The 17,151-nt window shown below is 49.5% G+C and overlaps 6 protein-coding genes across 6 annotated transcripts; 2 read left to right on the forward strand and 4 right to left on the reverse strand.

Moving 5' to 3' along the window:
- Nucleotides 1–90: 90 nt before the first annotated feature.
- Nucleotides 91–8,711, reverse strand: atrA (protein kinase MEC1; the record flags this gene model as incomplete). The annotated part of the gene is made up of 19 exons (XM_057098526.1): nucleotides 91–282; nucleotides 366–484; nucleotides 577–661; nucleotides 735–822; nucleotides 894–1,016; nucleotides 1,095–1,183; nucleotides 1,266–1,390; nucleotides 1,462–1,659; nucleotides 1,733–2,018; nucleotides 2,084–3,044; nucleotides 3,102–3,582; nucleotides 3,641–4,184; nucleotides 4,261–4,937; nucleotides 4,993–6,226; nucleotides 6,288–6,537; nucleotides 6,589–6,990; nucleotides 7,058–7,335; nucleotides 7,393–8,057; nucleotides 8,114–8,711. 19 exons carry the CDS (start codon nucleotides 8,709–8,711, stop codon nucleotides 91–93), a joined length of 7,395 nt encoding a protein of 2,464 aa, XP_056963662.1.
- A 492-nt stretch (nucleotides 8,712–9,203) lies between these two features.
- N7533_001877 (nucleoside deaminase) lies at nucleotides 9,204–10,100 on the forward strand (the record flags this gene model as incomplete). Its single annotated transcript, XM_057098527.1, has 5 exons — nucleotides 9,204–9,281; nucleotides 9,349–9,453; nucleotides 9,550–9,758; nucleotides 9,884–9,936; nucleotides 10,006–10,100. 5 exons carry the CDS (start codon nucleotides 9,204–9,206, stop codon nucleotides 10,098–10,100), a joined length of 540 nt encoding a protein of 179 aa, XP_056963663.1.
- Nucleotides 10,101–10,369: 269 nt separating this feature from the next.
- N7533_001878 (putative NADH-ubiquinone oxidoreductase 21 kDa subunit) lies at nucleotides 10,370–11,238 on the reverse strand (the record flags this gene model as incomplete). The annotated part of the gene is made up of 5 exons (XM_057098528.1): nucleotides 10,370–10,453; nucleotides 10,540–10,742; nucleotides 10,808–11,013; nucleotides 11,099–11,115; nucleotides 11,173–11,238. 5 exons carry the CDS (start codon nucleotides 11,236–11,238, stop codon nucleotides 10,370–10,372), a joined length of 576 nt encoding a protein of 191 aa, XP_056963664.1.
- Nucleotides 11,239–11,553: 315 nt separating this feature from the next.
- Nucleotides 11,554–12,496, forward strand: N7533_001879 (Chromosome segregation in meiosis protein 3; the record flags this gene model as incomplete). The annotated part of the gene is made up of 3 exons (XM_057098529.1): nucleotides 11,554–11,777; nucleotides 11,849–11,927; nucleotides 11,990–12,496. The coding sequence occupies 3 exons, from the start codon at nucleotides 11,554–11,556 to the stop codon at nucleotides 12,494–12,496; spliced, it is 810 nt and encodes a 269-aa protein (XP_056963665.1).
- Nucleotides 12,497–12,816: 320 nt separating this feature from the next.
- Nucleotides 12,817–14,600, reverse strand: N7533_001880 (RCC1 domain-containing protein; the record flags this gene model as incomplete). Its single annotated transcript, XM_057098530.1, has 2 exons — nucleotides 12,817–13,644; nucleotides 13,713–14,600. The coding sequence occupies 2 exons, from the start codon at nucleotides 14,598–14,600 to the stop codon at nucleotides 12,817–12,819; spliced, it is 1,716 nt and encodes a 571-aa protein (XP_056963666.1).
- A 306-nt stretch (nucleotides 14,601–14,906) lies between these two features.
- Nucleotides 14,907–16,781, reverse strand: N7533_001881 (RibD family protein; the record flags this gene model as incomplete). The annotated part of the gene is made up of 1 exon (XM_057098531.1): nucleotides 14,907–16,781. One exon carries the CDS (start codon nucleotides 16,779–16,781, stop codon nucleotides 14,907–14,909), a length of 1,875 nt encoding a protein of 624 aa, XP_056963667.1.
- Nucleotides 16,782–17,151: the final 370 nt, after the last annotated feature.

Genomic DNA, 17,151 nt, shown 5'->3' on the forward strand with positions numbered 1-17,151 from the left:
CTTCCAGGCTTGATTTGATTTAAGGAGTAGGACTATTGTATGGGATGGGACCTCGAAGCTCTCAGAAGCAGAATGCCTCAAAGTCTAAGGCTAGAAGAATGCACACCACCCAATGTACATCTTTGCCAGATTCGCCTTATCGGTCGCCTGGATGATCAGCTCGTCCACCTGTCCATCGACCGAAAGAGCAATGGGTTGCTTCGACATAAAGCCCCGAAGCTTGTTGCGAACATCCTCCAAAACTCCGGCCGGCGTGTCGGGCACGGTTACCTGGGTGCGGCGCTGTGGGAGGGAAGCCGTGATTAGTTACAATTACTTTCCTTATGGGAGGGGAAGGGGGCAAATTAGGAATTGGGTTCACTCACTCTTTTCCCGATAAAGTCTGTAGTTGGGTCGTGCAAAAAGGTTTCAAGGATAGTCATCAAAGCATCTTCGTTCTGCCGCAAAAGACGCAGTGTGATTTCGCATGTTCTTCGGAATGGTCCTTTTGGCAAAGTAGACATATTAGTACTTGGTAACATAGGGTAGTCAAGACCTGCAGGATCACGATAGCTCAAGCTCGAGCTCAATACTCACCGTTATAACCATAGGCGCCGAATGCATCGACCATGTTTTGCGTCAGACGGAATGGAACCACTTCTGGCTTTGCGAGCGTTTGTCCCTGTGCGGATTGATGGTCAGCATATTCTGTTCAGTGAGTCACATCTATAATAGAGAATGGATCAGACACGTACCTTGTCGAACAGGCAATTGAAATCAACATGCAAAATACCACCAGTGCCTTCTTCAAAGGACAAGTTCTCTCCGTGTCGATCACCCAGTCTGATAGATTACAGTTAGCATCCATTAACGTCAAGGCAAGAACAAATATGATTTGATTGACTGGTACGAACCCTAGAACGTATCCAACCATAGACATCACCGCAGAAGACCGCGTGTATCGTAACCTTGCAGCGAACCAAGCTTCGGTCTCAGGAAACATCTCAATGAACCATTCGTGAAGAACGGGAGGGCACCTAGAGGATCCGGACTGTTAGCAATTGCTCAAGTATAGGGCGTATTAGGGCGGGGGCAAAGAAGTGAAGACAACTGACTTTGCTAAAATCTTCGTAGTGAACAGAGGTAATTTGGACATCGAACGGTCGGCACATATCTCGTCAAGATAGTGTCTGATCTCAGTGTACTTTAACCCGAACGTGTTAGCAATTTATTTTCTTCGCAACAATCACACCTTGGACCAGAGAAAAAGCCCAGTAGAGACTCACATTCGGTGCAGCGCCCCTTTCACGAAGGCCTTTGGCGATGATATCTCTCAATGTACGCAGATTATCGACCCACTCAATCAACCCACATTCTTCATTCAAGGGTGTAACGGCGTAGGTTTTGATGTCTTGATCCAGATCAGATTAGCCATAAGAATAAGATAGGGCAGACCACCGGTCCGAGAAAACTTTCACTTACACATTCGTCGTTTGCTTGATTCCACATCTCGCTTGAGGAACCGGTTGATCATGTTATTGAACTCCATCAAACGTTGATCCTTACGCAGATCGTCCTTTGGTTTACACAGCGCATTATAGATTTTCCCGTCTGAGCCCCGAATGCTAATCTTTCGTGGTTGTTGAGCAGAGTGCAAGATCTGCGCTTCATCAAGAACGGCTGAAAAAAACAAGCAGTTAGCTGAGCCACCACGACTTACACAATGGACATCACTTTCGGATCCTATACATACCGTCGATTGTGGTTGGATCACGAGGAAATGGCCGGAACCCCTTCAAATATTCCGAATCGTGGCTGGAAGGCAAACTCGGGATTAGCATGGCCTGGAATGGCACCACCAGCCGGCACGGAGCGGCTTTGTGATTGAATCCCAGATTGCGCGCGAGATTGACTTTGAAGACCCTCTCTTCGACATGAGCTAGGCAGAGTTGGAGTAACTCTTCGGAAAACTTTTGACCTTGGCTTATCATGCGGTGAATGTCAGGAGCCGATTCTGTCTTGTGCTTGCTGGTGTATTCCTGTATTATTTGGCTTTAGCTTTTTGCCTGTATTGTATTGGTCTTGCTTTGATATTAGGACTCACCGTGATTTTCTTAAGACAGGTATACCCTCTTGATGCTCTGTCCTTATTAGACGACTTGACCACGGCCAGGACAGTCCAAAGACCTTGCTGGGGGAAACAGTGGACAGCTTTGACCACAATGCGAGTCAACAGATCATGGACAGTGCTGTTAGGATGGCAGATTCTTGCCACAACCTGCGGCAAGATAGTGAACAACAAAGCAGGCTGCAAACGAGAAGAGATATACTTTCTCAGCTGAGCATGCATTTCGTCTAGACTTTTCTGTCGTTGAGCTTTGGTGTGTCTTTGGAACTCTTCGTTATCTCCTCTCTTCGGATCAATCGGTTGATCAACGATAGAGGCATGCTCTAGCCAGAGCGTCAACAATTTCGGCAACGTCTGGAAAACGTATTTACTCCCGTAGGTCAGCGAGCGAAGGTAGTTGTCAATGACGAGCTTGGTGGCCTCTCCACTGAGATAGATCTGAGCTTCTTTGCCCATGGGCTTTGCTTTCTCAGAATCAAGAATTTTGTTGTAGTGCTTTCCTAGGTAGTAGTGTGCTTTCTCCCAGCGCGGATAAAGCTTGATCGCTTCACGGTACCGTTGGACAATGGCCTGGGAATGCGTCTGGCCAGCCCTATCCGTCCATTTCGCAAGTAAAAGGTGCGCACGAGCGGTAATCAGCACACCTTGATGCTTTCCAGAACCACCAGAAAGAGATGACGCCGACTCAGAATCAACCGACATTGATTCTTGAGGATTATCTTCATTCGCGGATATGGCACCTTCCAGCGTTTGGATGGCTTTTCGATGATGTCCATCTTTCCAAAGAAGCCTTGCATGTTCAATGGTAGCCGATCGATCCTGCAACCTGGCCGCGTGAAGCATTGAATGGTATGCCTGGCTAGTGAAATTGCCCTTTCGCGAGAGATGGGCGCTCGTAAGCCACGCGGCCGCAATATTCGAGCTTGGAAAAGGTCCCCTGTGAAGATAGTCAGTTGTCTTTGTTCGTCATAAAGGATAATTATATGTGTCATACGCTAGTTCCATCGTCGCTCGCCTGAGACCTAGGAGATACTGCTTATCTGCGATATAACCACCAAGAACATCCAGCCGTCTGTCCAGGGCCTTGAGAAGCCCTTGGTATGACCCAGGACCCTTAGCTTCTGCGTTGGCTATAGCTTCCACGTCTGCCAATGCATGTAATCGTAGCATGTCATCATGACAAGATTGAAGCGAGGCCACAGAATTGGCATTCAGTGATTTTGCAACCTGGAGCCTCAGTCCATTTACAATATCCGTAAATGATTCAGCTCCGGGTTCGGGCTGGCGCAGTGTGTTCAAAGCAGTTCCAATGCCCACGTTGAATTCTCCGGTTCCGGATTCCTCGCAGAGCTCTAGATAGCCCTGGAGCTTTTCCCACCGGCTGGTGATCCACGAGGCTTCGACTGCGAAGGGGAGGAAGCGGGAGGCCGCAGGCTTATCTTCCTTGAGGACCTCAAAACGAGTGAGAATCGCGTCTGCATAATGTTAACTGATATGATTCGATACAATATAGATTGCTGGGAGCATAGTTACCTTGCTGTCCAGATTCCTTCAGACAGGTGACAAGATTCCACTGCGCTTCCACATTTGCCGAGTCTTTCTCAAGCTGCAACTCATACCAGCTCTGAGCAGTGGCCCATCGTCCAGCCTTTCGATGTTCAAGAACCTGTTGATCAATATCGAGTGCTGAAAGATGACTCGAAATACCTTCAATACCATCCGGTTCATCAATCTGGCTATAGATATTCTGAAGTCGCTGGTACAAGGCCTCCGGATTAGACTGCTCGTTCACTTCGACCTGAGAATTGCATTTGCGAATATACTGCTCCCAGTGAAACAAGGCTCTGGAGAAAGATTTGCACTCAACAGCTCGCTTGGAGATTTTTTCGGGGGGTATTGAAGCCAGTAATGATTCGACTGATTTTATTTGAGAAGAGAACTTGGCATGGAGCGGATCTCGAGCGGCCTCTCTATGCGATCGACTTGATGATTGATGGGCCTGTTGATTCAGACCACTCATGTGTTTCTTCTTGCCTTGGAGCCACCTTGACAGATAATCCAAAACCTCGAAAACGCTCTGCGAATGACGAAGTATTAGTCAGTATATTGGAAGGCCGAAATTGAATGTAGAAAGAAAGGAAAGGAAAATTTACCTGACTGCAGCTGAGAATCGTTTCTCGGAGATTGCTATTTGTATCTGGAAGAGGGTACGAAAGCACCTTGGTTAACTCCAGCTGAAGATCCAGCTGCTCTTGTTCGGTACCCCCGACAACGCGATTTAAGATCGCGAAAGGAAGGAGGAACGAAGATATTGAGATATCTTGACCTTTGACAACACGACTACAAACATGGAATACGGTCCTAGCGTTATCACCTCTCGACGTTTTAAGAAGGTCTTGCACAAGCGTACGCAGCCATTCGCTGTGCGTCATATCGGGGGAAAACAAGGGGTAGTTGACTTTGGATTTGGTCGGGACAACTGTGACGGTGTATGTTGATGTCAAAAAGGGCGTCAGGGTATTACGCACACTTTCAGGCAGCTCCATCCATCGCTGATACTTTTCATCTCCTTGCAAATCTCTGGTACGCTGGGTCTGTGTAACAGCCACGTTGAGTTGGCAAAATTTGAGAAGACCTTGCATGGCGTATGCTAGGAATCCTTGGGCTCTTGTATCAGAAGCAGACAAGAATGCGTCAACAAGCACATGCTGAAGGAAGAAAAGGACAAACTCCATCGTCTCTTCTATCCGATCAAAATTTGACAGAACCAGAATATCTTTCTTCTCTTTGATTGTTTCGACGCGATTGGGGTCGAGACAGCCAACAAGACCTAAGCACTGCGCCGAAAGCAAAGTAATGGGATCTGAGCTGCTGCTGAATTTCACGCAGCAGTCTCAGCAATGCTCTCGTCAATTGAGCAATGATAGGATCAGGCTGCTCACTGAGAACCGAAACATGAAGGAATTCCTCATTCTCCGAGAGAAAGGGGGTCAGCTCCTTCAGCGCCTGCTCGACAACAGTGGCATTTTCACTCTGACAGCGACGTACGAGCGCCAAAAATTGGCTTCGAACATCCATCTGGGATCTGAGTTCGTTGACCCTATCCTCCAATGGCTGAAGATCGGGAATAGACGAGAGCGAAGGCATTGTATTAAAGGTATCCCGTACCAGATTCGGATGATTGGTGAGTATATGATCGATGAGTCGATAGGCACTATGCTGACTCTCGATAGTCAATATCCCCCAATATCTGATGACAATGGCGAATGTCTGGTCGATGAGGGGCTCAATGTCTTCATCACTGAGGGAGCTTATAAGAGTCTTCCAAGCCGAAAAGGCATGGTCGCACAGTTCTTCGATCTCGAGTGCTGACCGGAGGCAGGCGCTGACTTGAGGCAGAGCATTACTAACATGGCCTTGGGCGATGTTAATCATCTCCTCGATCGCCTTGAGGTTGCGCCTTTTCTCTGCCAATGTCTGTCTCACTTCGAAATCATTGATTGCATTCGCAAATTGAGTGATGATACCGAGGACATGCTCCTCAATGAAATGAATCAAAATATCAGACCTTTTAGATGAGCTGCCGTGTGGGGATTTCCGAGGAATGAACAAGGCAAGTCGATAGAGAGCTTGTTGGAATCTCTCCCTGTTCTGATCTCCCGAATTCCCAAGGTTCTTGAGTAAATCGCAAGCAATCAAAATAGGTTCGATTCGGACAAGCTCAGCGAATGTACGACCTTTGAAAGCAGAGTCTATCTCCGCAAGAAGAGACATGATCATAGCTTCCGGGTCATTCGACTGCTGAGCGAGAAGAAAAGCCAAAATTGCAGCGAGATTATTCTTCTCCGAACAGACATCGAAAGGTGATTCGCCTTCACTGCGACTTGCTCCAATCCGGGATATTATGTCCCGTCTTCTTGTCAGCACCAGGTAAGGCAGAATATGAACCTCCGTCAAACGTAGGAAGCTATCAACTTTCATTCCTAGCAGCTCACACAGCTGCTCAGCCATGTACGGCCGAGATTGAAGGTTCTTGACGACTACCACGGAGAGTGTTCTCCAGTATGGTCGGAAGAGACCAGCGGGAGTCACCGAGAATTGCTGTGCGAGCTTGGAGAGCTGTATCAAATGTTAATATCGTGACGAGCAAAACCGAGTAAGTATAGTGTCAACAACTCACCTCATTGTAGGAGACCGCACATATGTACGGATTCGGATGTCCAAGATACTCCAACAGACGCAGCAAAATGATGTTTTTCTCTTCGTCATCTGACACCCTTGCAAGTCGACATAATGTCAAAACGCATGCCTCCTGCAAAGCCATATCATCCTTTTCCGACAGATTCTTGAGCCACTCTAGAACAACGACAAAGTTTGCCCGGCGGATATCTTGTTGGAGATCTGGGCGAACAAAGGCAGGCACCGCGTGTCTATATGATCGTTAGCTATGTTTGGGGGATATTGTGGCATATGAACTATACCCAGTCGCAATTCGAAGTTCCCGAATAGAGCTTCGAAGAGAGTGGAGGCAAAACTCCCCAGACGTTGACGTCGAAAGCTGCATCTGATTCAAGTTGGTCGAGTGCATCAAGATCCGTCTCAAAGCAATCATAGCAGCAATTCTCGGGCCCGGCGTACGAGTCAGTTTCGGAAGAATGAAGTTGACAATTTCCCACAAGTGACCGAATTCTTCTTCGCTTTGCCCGCCGTATTCTGCTTCCTGCTTTTGTTGTCCACCATCGCACGCTTCACAAAACAGCAGTTCTCGCGATATAATCTCAGAATGCCTTTGGACAAGGTTTCCGGTTAAAGCGCAAGAAAGCTTGCCCACGGTTTCCAGAATTTCACTTTTTTGGGGCTCGGAGAGTTGGGCGTATGAACTCCTGTAAAAAGGCGAAATGTCAATCACATTTCCAATCACAATCATGGAAAAACGGTTCTTGAACCTACTCAATTATTTTCCGAAGACTTTCCACTGTGGAAATCTCACTGGACTCTAGGAGCGATGACAATTTACCCTTGAGAAATTGAAGTGGATTACTGCAAGTAGATCCAGCGGTGATACAGAGTCGTTTTGATTCCCGGGTTTCTTCAGACTCGTTTAAGATCACGGGTTGTTGGCTGGTTCCCATTTGTACGTCATCTGGGCTCTTGTCCGAGGTATCATGTACATTTACCGGAGTCCCGGCAGTCTCCAGTAACCCCGAGTGAAGTTTCTGGATTGAATTCTAAGAATATAAGTTTAGCTGAAGGTCCCATAGCCAAGATACGATGTCAATATTTACCAGAAGACAGGCCTCGATTGGCTTGTTACTCTGCTCCTGATGACCATGATCCACAATAACCGGCAAAAGTAATTCTCTTGTTTGGTGTTCGAACAATTTGGATCGGTTCGTCAATTCTGCCACCTCTTCCAGGAACTTGCCCAGTGTTCCTTGCAAATTCGTCAGGCCATGAATAACACTGGGTCCGAGGAGTCCACCAAGACATTGTAGCCATGCCGAAGTCAAACTCACGTCCGACAACAAAGCCGCCGAGGCAGATTTTGAAACGCAGAAGCGATGAACATGCGTCAAGAACTGGATCGGCACTCTATCGTCACCAGGGCCCAGATTTGAACCTGATTCGTGTAGCCATTTAACTAAGACTTTGCGCAGGCGATTGAAGCCATTCAGGACGCCCGAGAGATTTTGACGAAGATCAAGATTCTGAAGCTTTTCGAATTCCTGCACGGGTGCTTTTGGACTGAAAGAGTCCAGCAGATGGGAAACCAGTGCGACGGTCTGAGGAAAAGGCCCTAGCTCTGTAGGTTTCTTCACCAGGTCATGGGGCAGAGTTAGATCGTCTAAATCTATCAGAAGCGACCCGATAGATCCAGGCAATGACAGTTTCGGGCTGTAAGACCTATGCCAGCCCTTGCTGAGAGAGGATTCGAGCGTAGATATGATATCTATTCTCCAGTTAGCTCGGGCCATGTTGAATCAACCATAGCGGTAGTATACGAACCTGAGATACAAGCCCGAAGAAAAGCCAGAATGCTATAACACGAAGCCGATGACCGTACTTGCTTATATTGAAGGCATGAAATTTCCATGAAGACCTGCTGGATTCGATGTTGGACAGATTCCGATTGCCAGATACTAGCCAGTCTGATCAGACGGAGAATCAACCAAGCAAACAATGGCGCGTGGACATCCTCGCCCAAAATGAGCGGATCCGAGATATCCCACAGCACTTGGGGTGCCTTTTCAATACTTGCTTGGATTATATCCAAACAATCCAGAATCTGGCCCTCCAGGTCTTCGTCTTCTGGATTATTGCTGTTGCTGTTGCTGTTCGGGCTAACCTCGAGGCCCGCCTTCAGAACGATACAAATCAACTTGTTAATGTCTGTGATTCCTTCATCGGCGCGGATTTGGCTCTGCCTGTCTCCGAGAAGTTCCTGGCGCAGCTGGGAAAAGGTCTCCCGCGAAAGTCGTTGCGCATCGTGTCCATGGGATGTGAGACGAGGGGCGAAGTGCGCCGCAAGAAGGGATGAGGCTGGCTCTGCGGGTCTTTGCCCATTAGGCATAATGCCATGTGCTTGGTTGGTATCGGCTGCCATATGGAACAAACATTTCCACGGACCGAATGATGTATTCAGCAACGACGGGTTACGAAGGAAGAGAAGCAGCGACGCGGACGCGGAGTGATATGTCACTGACACCTCAGGCATCAACTGTACCCACCTCGTCCATATTTTCGATTTTTAATTCGAATTTCACCAATTGGATGAGAAAGGGGAAGATTGGAATGGAAAAGAGGAGTATTTACTAAAATTGCTACAGAATCAAAAGATTTAACCCTTTTGTTTTAGTTCAAGCATGTACTTTATATGACATGTAGCTGAGTGACTGAGTATAGACTGGAGTTTTCAGTGCGGGAACCTCCCGCCGCTTCGAAAAGAGAAACTGCCAATTTCTTCTTCACCTTCTCACTTTCAAGACTCATTTCACGACCCATACAAACTTGCAATTCCCACTCACCTCTTCATCATATCCGAATCAAAGTTTAAAATTGACGTTTTTGCCTGGTAACTCAGACTACCCCACCAAAGATGGAGCAAGAAGCCAAGCCTTCGACCATTCGCGAAGACTCCCGACATGGCTACTTCATGAAGCAAGCAGTTGCGATGGTGAGATTCATTCGAAATTTACATCTTCGATCCCCTAGTACTTCGTGCAACTGACAAGAACTTCCAGGGTGAAAAAGCGCTCGCCACCGGGGAGACCCCAGTCGGCTGTGTCCTCGTCTACAACGACAAGATCGTGGGATCGGGCATGAATGATACAAACCGTTCAATGAACGTACGTCCGTCCGTCCACACTCTCACGGCAAATGCCAAAAATTCTTTGTCTTCTTCTCGATCTTGAAAGTGGTCATGGGCTAACAAAATACTAAAGGGCACACGCCATGCCGAATTTCTCGCCATCGCAGAAATGCTCCAGACCTATCCCAAGTCTGCCATCAGGGAGACCGACCTCTATGTCACAGTCGAGCCGTGCATTATGTGTTCCGCGGCCCTTCGACAGTACGGGATCCGGAGTGTCTTCGTGGGAACTCATAATGTGAGGTTCGGGGGTGTTGGCGGCGTATTGACGATTCATTCGGAGTAAGTGTTTTGCCACCACCCCACCTCCGTTGGAATCCATCTCCAATGGACCGTCTAATTCAATTCTAAATCGATCAATAGTAAATCCATTGATCCGCCTTACCCGTGTACGTTGGTCTGTATAGAAAAGAAGCCATCACACTGCTCCGTCAATTCTACATCCAAGAGAACGAAAAGGGTAAGATTATTTGATGGAGCGAGAGAAGAGAAAGGCGAGGTACAGGAACAAGGCTAACACTGATACCAGCACCAAACCCTCGACCAAAGAAGAATCGTGCACTGAACACGACGTTTGATTTCGAGAACGAGGACGAGGCCGACGATTTTATGCCCATCATTTGAGTACATCATTATGCATGATGGGACGACTGTGTGACGACTGCTTTCTACCCACGCCGGGTCTACTAGACGTGACGTGAATACTCTACATTTACACGCGAAGCATCTGGCGTTCTTGGCGTCTTGCGACATGCTTAAAGATATGGTGGGAAAATTTGTATTCTTAATTTCAAGGGCGCCTCAATAAAACACAAAAAGGATATGTGTACAGAAATCGTGCAACTTCACGCGAACAAGGATAATTTTGAAGTAATTCTTAACTCAAACTCAAATCATGCAGAGCCAGCCTTGGCCAATCGCTCGGCCTCAAGCTCTCGCTCGGCTTGTTGGTAGTACTTCGCAGTGTCGACACCGTGCTGTTCGCAGTTTAGTATCATGTCAAAGCTCTGCGACATACTCTTATCTTCGGTTTCTAGGAGAACGGCGAGGGAGGAATGCTTACCTGGTTGTGGTTGGCAAAGTTGGCCCAGGGCACAACGTGGATGAACAGCTGGGAGTACCGCGAGTTGCGGGCAGCGACACCCTGGAGGTAGTTGGACATTGTGGAAACGCCGTACAGGGGCTCGCCCTGCTTGACCTTGTCGACCATCTCGCGCATATCCATCTCAACCTCGCGCTTGTTCTCGGCGAATCCGTAGAAACGGTCTGTAGTAATCGTAAGCATCGCATTTCATCTCAGTTGTAACTGGAGTTGGGGGGGGCAAGCGTACTGCAGGATCGCTGGTACAAGATGTGAAGACCACCAACCAGTCCAATAGCGCTTGCGAGACGCATGATGGGAGAGAAACCATTGCGGCCAACGCCCGTGGGGCTCATCTTCTCCATGACCCAAAACGCAAGAGGGGAAGCGGCGGCCGCTCCACCGGCCAGGGCGTAGTCGGAGTTCCGAGCATATCCAAACACACGGCGCACATGGCTATCAATTTTGGTGAGTTGTTGATCCTGGAGTCGAGGGCAAGGCCCGGGTCGAGGGGTTGGGGTTGGGGGTCAGTTAAACATACGGGTCGGTGTCAATGACCTGGTGAGAGAGAGGGTTAGCTCGGACCAATTGGGATGGGTATGGGGTCAATCATACTTGGAATTCGGAGGTGGTCAGCTTGGGTGGCACAACGGCCGCGGCCGCCTTAGGATCGGAAGCCATCTTCAAGATTGCGCGGAGGTGGGATTGCGGGTTAGGTGCAGAGTCGAGTTCGGAACATGGGAAGTTGAAATGTTATGTAATCACAGCACTCAGACATGGGCAGCGCTAGCCATATCGGGACTAGTGCACACTGTCGATTACCCGCTCTCTAATTGGCTGCTTGGGACGCGTTTACTGCCGCGGGCACGCGTTCTGGGGAATTGAATTGTCGATATCGATGGACTTACTTAATTAGTTGCAGCTACAGCTACAGCTACGACTCCCACACCTCACCCTGTCTCTACTGAACTCAAAGAGTCTGCCGACGATACAACCATGCCCTCTACTCCGGAGCGAGGAAGCTCCCCGGCCAATTTGGACGATCTATTCAACTACGATGTTGGCCTCGACGAGATCTTCGCAGGAAACAACGACTCCAACGCCGATAATGCCAATTCCAAACCAAAATCCGGAGATCAATCAGCACTCGGATTAGGTCTCGACGAAGAGGTCAAAGTTACCAAGAAGCGCCAACCGGTAGCGAAGCTCGATGAGAACCGGTAGGTCGAGAAACTTCGCCTATCTTCCCGGATATGAGTATGGACATGATGAGCTGACTGCGGACCACCAGCCTTCTTTCACAATCCGGAATCCCAAAACTACGACAAGCAGCGAAAAAGAAACTCCGCTTCAAAGGCAAAGGACATGAGGTGGGCGACAGATCAGCGCAGTACCAGCAGAGACGAGACTAACAAATTCCTGTCCTGTATAGTTCTCCGACGCAGCCCGTCTATTAAACTTCTACCAACTCTGGCTAGACGACCTATTCCCACGCGCGAAATTCGCAGACGGCCTAGCCATGATCGAGAAACTCGGCCACACAAAACGTATCCAGACGATGCGACGGGAATGGATTGAAGAAGAGAAGCCGAAGCTCTTCCGAGACGATCCCGAACCAACGATAGAAACCCTCGAACTGCCTACGAGACTTTCTTCGAATCAGAATCAGAATGGCGAGGCGCAACCACAAGCAGGTCTTTCGGAAGATGCAGATGCAGACCAACTCTTCATTCCAGACCCAGAGGCAGATACCCGGCAACAACCTACCAGTCATCCCGAGCCCGATGACGACGAACTCGACGACCTCGACGACCTCCTCCGAGAGCAAGATGATGAAATGTCGGGCATACAAACGTCCGGGCCGGGGCCGCAGAAATACGAAAACAACATGGACGACTTTGATGCCGACTACGAAGCTATGAATGAACTTGGGATGTAGCCGTCGAGGCGAGGAAACCGCCTATAGATTCTAATTTGTACATAATGACACGCATGAATGTAAACACTTTTGCATCCTTTACATTTACGTCGCAGAGCAGACAAAGACCAAAGTGGAGCGCACCCAAAAAGGTAGCAGTATCTTCGTTATTATTATAATTGACATGCCTAACTTGATTGTAGGAGAGGAGCTAATTTCACATTGTGCGCCGCAAATTGGAAAATATTGGAAACAGGAAAAAAGTGCAGGGAAAGAAAGCATCCACGCCTCCGAGAGGCGCAGAGGCAAGAAATTTCAGAGAATGTTCCGAAGGGTTTGATTTACTCGCTCGCAGCAGGGCAGGTGAAGACGGAGAACTGGCCTCCGGCACCAACCCAGTTAAGCTGCTTCCCGCGGGTAGCAGTGTTATCGATCACGGTAGCAACTTCAATATCATCTTGAGTACCTTGACCAGTCTGGTAGGTAGCCGAGAATCCCCAGGACCAGGCGCGTCCATCAGCATCAACGGCGAGGGAGTGATCCGAAGCAGCGGCGATGCCCTTAGCCTTGATTCCGGGCACTTGGGTTGGCGAGATCAAGATACGGGGGCGTCCACGCTCGTCCTTGATAACAGCATCATCGGCAAGAGAATCGACCTTCAGACCACTCTGGAAGCCGTCCAGACGGCCCCAAACCAGACACTTGCCGTCTGAAGTCCTACCCATAGAGTGGTGAGAACCACCACATAGCTGAACAATATCCTTGTTGGAGAGCGAGTCGACAATAGTGGGGTGCACAATAGCGGCTTCGTCATCACCGGCGCCCTCGCGGATAGCAGTTGCGCCGAAGCTGTTCAGACCCCACGCGTAGACGGTACCGGTCTGAGCGATGGCGAAGGAGTGGTAAGAACCGGAGCCAATCGATACGATCTTCTTGCGAATGCCGAATTCGCGCGGCTGCAATCCATGCAGCTTGTTGCGTTCCACGATTCTTCGGCCAAGCTGGTTCTGTTGACCAGATCCCCAGGCGAAAACCTTTCCTTTGTCATTGAGCGCAAGAACATGGTTGGCACCACAGTTCAGGGTTGTAATCTTCTTCAAGGCAGGAATGATGATCGGGGTCATTTGAACGCGGTGGGTTTCATCGAATCCGAGAATACCGTCGTTGCTCTGAGGAGAGAAAAAAAAACACCAGGTTAGTATTAGAGCGTAGCTTTTCAGGAATCATTCAATCTTACTCGGAAAGTTCCCCAGCCATAGACCAGGCCATCATCAGTCAGCGCAAAGCTTGCACTATCGGCAGCAACAACCTGAACAAAAACAGTACCCTTGGGGAAGGAGTTCTCGGGGATCGCGGTAGGAGTAGCTTCGCGGGGGTTCAATCCGCTGTCGTCATCATCAGAGTCCGAGTCACTACCCTCATCCATATCCTTGTATCCACCATCCCAATCAGTGTTTCGACCCAGAGCGCCTTGGTCATTGACACCCCAAGTATAAATCTGATTGTCGTGGGTCAGGGCCAGACAGTGCATGCCACCAACCGCGACCTGAACAACGCCAACCTTGTCAGCAGCCAGAAGCTGATTCAGACGCGGTCGCTTCACATCAATGACATTCCTGGCAGTTCCCAGACCAAGCTCACCGGAGCTTCCCTCGCCACAGACGAAGACATTCAGACGGGTTGTAGGGGCCTTGTTGATGATGACCTTTGGTGGCAGTGCCTTCGGAGGCTTCGGGGCCTTCGGCTCAATAACGCGAGACCTCTTGATCTCACGGGGCTTCTCCTCGACTTCATCGGCCTTGCGCTTCCGAGACGCGCTGGTAGCAGTAGTGGCAGCGGCGGCCGTCTTCGCAGGCTTACGCGACTTCTCTGCAGTCTCCTTCTTCACGGAAGCCTTAGGGGCTGCCTTTGTCGCAGTCTCAGTTTCCATCTTCTTAGGGCGACCGCGAGCGGGGGTCGCTTTTGTGGTCTCCTTGGTGGTAGTCTTAGTGGTAGCCTTGGTGGTAGCTTTGGGCGCAGCTTTGGTAGTAGACTTGGGCGCGGAAGTGTTCGCCTTCGCGGTCTTTGTGGGCGCAGCGGCCTTCGTAGAAGAGCTGGCTGTAGAGGTAGACTTTTTCGGAGGCATTGTGTGTGATTTGGAATGTAACCAAGCAAAAAGGGGAAAGGGGGTTGGGAATGGAACAAAGACGCGACAAAGCGGAAGTGAAAAAAAAAAGCGTAGCTCGAGGGTGGCAGAACCAAAAAGTAAATAATGCGGCATTCCGCGCCCAGTGAATAATCCCCTTACCTAAGAATCTAACGTCTTTGTACTTCGGTACTTTTGTTTGCTTTAATTTACTTTTCTCTTTATCATCAAGGTCATTCATTATTGCTAATTATTCAGAATCTATATTCAAAGAAAGCTATTGCTATTTCCATTGCCATTGACACTCTACTCTCCCCGTCGCTCGTCCTCGTGTGGTCGAATTTTGCCACACATGATGACATTCTGGCCCAGAGGAGTCCACTTTACTTCGCGCGGATTCAAAGCGGCATTAGGGTTGCCCTCTTGATCAAGTTTGGAGTGTGGACTAACGCTAACACCGCCGCTACCCAGGTAAGTGGGGGCCACCGTCACAATAATCGAGTCGATGAAGTTGGTGTATTCCGGGTTGAGCAACTCACTGAGAACCGTCCCGCCACCTTCAATCATAACACTCTTGATACCTTCAGAAGCTAGAGCTCGAAGAACGCCTTCCCAATGTAATCGCCAATGCTGGTTATATTCCACAATTCGGAGGAAGTCGCCCCCGTAGCCCTTGAGCATCATAAGAGTTTGTGGGTTGATTTGCGCTCCCGGTGACACCACCACCCACGGGGCTTTTCCTTTCCCCTCCACTGCTGTCCGTAACATTCGACAATCTGGATGGACAGGCCAACGCCCCGTAGGATCAATCACCACCGGACGTGGTTGCCACATCCTCCCAAGACCTCCGAACCCTCCAGCCCCTTCTAGACGACAGTTTAGACCGGGGTTATCTGCAAGCACAGTTCCCACGCCTATAAGGATAGCGTCATGGCGAGAACGAAGGTAGTGAGTCATTAATTTCGCTTCGGGTCCTGATAGCACCGTTTGCATGCCTGCCCGAAGAGAGATCTTAGAGTCCATAGATGAGGCGTAGGACAACGTGACGTGAGGGAACTCGCGCCGATCAGTATGACTCGGTAAATAAGGCTGTAAAAAGTCCAAGGAGAATTGCGGAAAAGAAAGGATATCAGGAGGCAGAGCCGGAGTCGAATCCTGGGAATGGTGGACTCGTAAATGGGCAGATAGATTCTCGCTAGATCGTTCCGCCGCACCCTGAGACCTCACGATCCCATGACCCTTTTGGTACTCGTATCCATCATGTGGAATGAGCTTGACCTCCGGGTTCTGGATGCGCCATTTCGCAGAAACATTGCGTACATCCGTGACGGTCAGAAATCGACCCCCGGCTTCCGAAAGCTTTTCGGGATACTCTTGGAATTTGGTGTATATAGATGAAGGGAGGTAGCCCTTGCATGATTCCTTTCGCGCGGACTCCATGAGTCCCGAGTTCCGCTTCACCCGGTCGATAAAGTCGAGATCATGCGAATGAACGTCGCTGCTTCCGGGCGTTCTAGCAATAGTGACAGTCGAATACGCGCCCTCAAAACGCACAACCTTGATCTGAAAGTTGCACATACCCCCCTCCCGTACGCGTTTCTTTCGGGGACGCTTCCCTTCTGGCAGAGGGCGAGTCTCAGATGTGCGATGCGTCGGCCGTCGTAACCGACACATATAATAGTCCGTTGTGCAGTGGCCCTCTTTGCTGGAATTAGACCGTTGTTTGACCCATACATTGTCGATAAACGGCCAGTATGTTTGATATTCTTCAAGGCTGATTTCGATAGCGTCACTGCACTCAAATAGCACCCGACGGATCCTCGAAAGATTGGGCGGGTTATTGAACAAAGCATGACCGGATTTCTCCTCCAGTTCCGCGATGCCGGCCTCATCGGCTGCGTTTGCGCTATCCAAAGCGAACTCGTTGGCTTCGGCCTGTCTGGCTTGTTTCTCCAGCGCGCCGGATAGATTCATTGGGGTCGCGGGGTGATCCGAGCCCGAATGTTGAGGATCCTCGTCCATCGCCTCGTGAATCGCCTCGTGTGGAACGGGCGGCACGAGCTCAAGCTCTTCTTCAACATGATCCACGCCATCTCTGGCCTGTGCTGCACTAGCTCGACCTGCCGAGCCGTTCTCTGGTGCTGTTGACCATGGATCTGGCGCATGGTCGGCGTGATCCATATTGTGTTAAAGCCCAGCAGCGTGCATACGGGGGAAGTTCAGTGGATTACCGGGCGATGAGGCCGGCAAATCCTCGAGGTGATAGTAAAAATGCACTCCATGGACAGATCGAATGAAGCTTGAGGGCGCACAGCGGATAAAATGTCGCGGAGAGGTCCCCCAGAGGCTTGGCAGGCGCAGTGGGGGCAAACCCACCGAACGCGCTTGTTCTGCCGAGGCCTTTGATATCCATGGTAAACTATAGGTGTTTTGTTTTTTTCTTTATTGCTTGTCTACTACCTATGTAACTATTGATGTTGGAAGTAACGCTACTCCTGATGCTCAATTTTCTTACTTTTAGTCCTGCAAGCATAATAAGCCTTGACGACCG

This window comes from Penicillium manginii (genome assembly GCF_028828005.1).
Source record: "Penicillium manginii strain IBT 31320 chromosome Unknown utg000002l:1.0-5564898.0:1.0-5567710.0, whole genome shotgun sequence".
NCBI classification, from domain to species: domain Eukaryota; kingdom Fungi; phylum Ascomycota; class Eurotiomycetes; order Eurotiales; family Aspergillaceae; genus Penicillium; species Penicillium manginii.